The sequence below is a fragment of the Fonticula alba genome (assembly GCF_000388065.1).
Source record: "Fonticula alba strain ATCC 38817 unplaced genomic scaffold supercont2.15, whole genome shotgun sequence".
NCBI lineage: Eukaryota > Rotosphaerida > Fonticulaceae > Fonticula > Fonticula alba.
In genome coordinates this window covers 41,670-43,798 of record NW_009242985.1, presented here as the reverse complement: position 1 = coordinate 43,798, position 2,129 = coordinate 41,670, and the positions used below count along the sequence as shown (strand labels likewise).

Here is a 2,129-nt window from a genome sequence, read left to right as displayed (position 1 = left end):
GGGGGGGGGGGGAGGGTAGCTTCTGCGCCGTTGCCGATTGCCGGATCCGACTCTGACCGTGGGTGTCTTCCCCTGGTCCCCCTCCGGGTGGGCCTCCCGTTGGATGGTCCGCCGCAGTCCAGGCCTTCGTGGCGCGGTATGCGGGGCCGACCTTTGGCCGGGAGCTGGCCGACATGGCCCGGGTGCACCTGGTGGATCCGGGCACCTGCGTGCTGGGCAATGCGACGCTGGGGCCGGCGCTGCGCCAGCGGGTGTTGGAGCTCCTCCGGGACCCGGACCGCAGCCCGAACATCCGCCTGCATCTCGGCAGCCGCGTGGTCCGGGTCCTTGGTCCGGGCGAGGCCGACAGCGGCCCGGGGCCCGGCGGATGTTCGGGCCCGCCTCCGGCCAGCGGTGCGGGGGATGGAGATCGCCCGGGGGCCCGGGCGGACCAGGCCATCCGGGTGGTGCTGCGTCCGGCGAGTGCACGCGATGCGATCGCGGCCGGGGCCGAGCAAGCTGCGGAGCGGCATCTGGCATGCGGGCTGCTGATCTGGGCCGCCGGCAACCAGCCCGCGGAGCTGGTCCATTCGTTGGACCGCTGTTTCCGGCGTGAGCCGCGAACTGGGCGTCTGCTGGTGGACGGGTGCGTGTGTGAGAGAGAGAGAGAGTGTATTTTGTGTATATGTGTGTGTATGTATGTATGTGTGTATATGTGTGCGAGTATGTGTGCGAGTATGTGCACATGTGTGCATGCATGCATGTGTGCATGTGTACATGCATGCATGTGTGCATGTGTACATGCATGCATGTGTGCAAGTATGTGTGTATATACCCCCACATGGAGCCGGGCCCTGGATTGGATGGATGCCGCGCGTGCGATATACTGACCGGTCGCGTGGGGAATGCAGCTTCCTGCGAGCCGTTATGGAGCCGGGCGACGCCGAGGGCGACAGCATGGCCCCGGCGGTGGATGCCAGTGGCGAGGTCATGGCCGGCGGGCATACGGTCGACCGGGGGATCTTCGTGGCCGGCGACAGCGCGGCCCCCTTGGACCCGGCGGCCGGGCCTTGGCCCATGTCCGCCCAGCTGGCCAAGCACCATGGGGTCTACCTTGGGCAAGGTGCGCAGGCGCCCATCCCGGGCCCTTTGCCGGGGCCTTTCCCTTCTCGCCCCTGCTCCGGTTGGGCTTTGCTGACCGATGTGCGCCATGTGCCGATGCAGTGTTCTCCTCGTACGCCCGGCGGCCGGGCCCCTTCCGGTATGTGCATCGGGGCTTCCTGTGCGGGCTCGGCACCCGGCGCGGGCCCTGCCAGGAGGCGGTGGTGGATTTTGTCACGGTGCCGGGGTCGGTGGTGGCCGGCGGCGACGCGGGTTCCGGCGCCATGGCCAGCCCGCCGGCCGTCCCCGGGCCGCATCCCCCGGCCGACATGGCATCTGGTGGCAGCCTCCCGGCGGAAATGGCGCCCAGTGGGGCCTGCCCGGCAGCGGCGGCGAGGCCCCCCACGGGCCGGCTGCCGATCGGCATGCTGGCCGGCCGGCTGGCCGCCTGGGTCTGGTGCTTGGCCTATCCGGCCATGGCGGCCGGCTTCAACCTCGGCTTCGGCCTGCGGGTGGCGGTCGATCTCCTTCGAGGGATGGTCGGCAAGTCGCACGACATGGACCGGTAGCGGGGATCGAGCCTCTTTGTACTTCGCCGATACCACCCTGCCATCTCTGTTCACGGGGTGAGAAAGGGGCGCAGGCGGCAGGCGCGGCATTCGCCGGAGGTCCGGGCGCGGAGGTCCGGGCGCGGGCTGTGATCGAGTGGCATGCAGCCCGAAGCGTGGGCAGTAGCGTCCGTGGGCAGCTTGCTACCGCCGCGCGCCATCTCCGCCGCGCGCCACGCATATCCCGGCAAGCCGGCAGGCCGGGGGAGGGAGCGCCCTGTGGGGTCCGGGCGTTGCCACACTCTCGTCGATCCGCTGGGGCCGGGGTGGGGGGCTCGCGCAAGGGGGAGCCCGTTCACGGTGTTGGTCTTGGGACACGGGCATGACTTGTGCTGTTACGGCACAGCCCGATCATCCATTCTCCCTCTCTCCCCCCTCTTTTCTCCCTCTCTGTCTCTCTGTCTCTCCCTCCCCCCCCCTCTCTCTCTCTCTCCCCCTCTC

At 69.6% G+C, this 2,129-nt stretch overlaps 1 protein-coding gene across 1 annotated transcript; it reads left to right on the top strand.

Moving 5' to 3' along the window:
- Positions 1-173: 173 nt before the first annotated feature.
- Positions 174-1,649, top strand: H696_05871 (hypothetical protein; the record flags this gene model as incomplete). Its single annotated transcript, XM_009499667.1, has 3 exons — positions 174-625; positions 891-1,102; positions 1,204-1,649. The coding sequence occupies 3 exons, from the start codon at positions 174-176 to the stop codon at positions 1,647-1,649; spliced, it is 1,110 nt and encodes a 369-aa protein (XP_009497942.1).
- Positions 1,650-2,129: the final 480 nt, after the last annotated feature.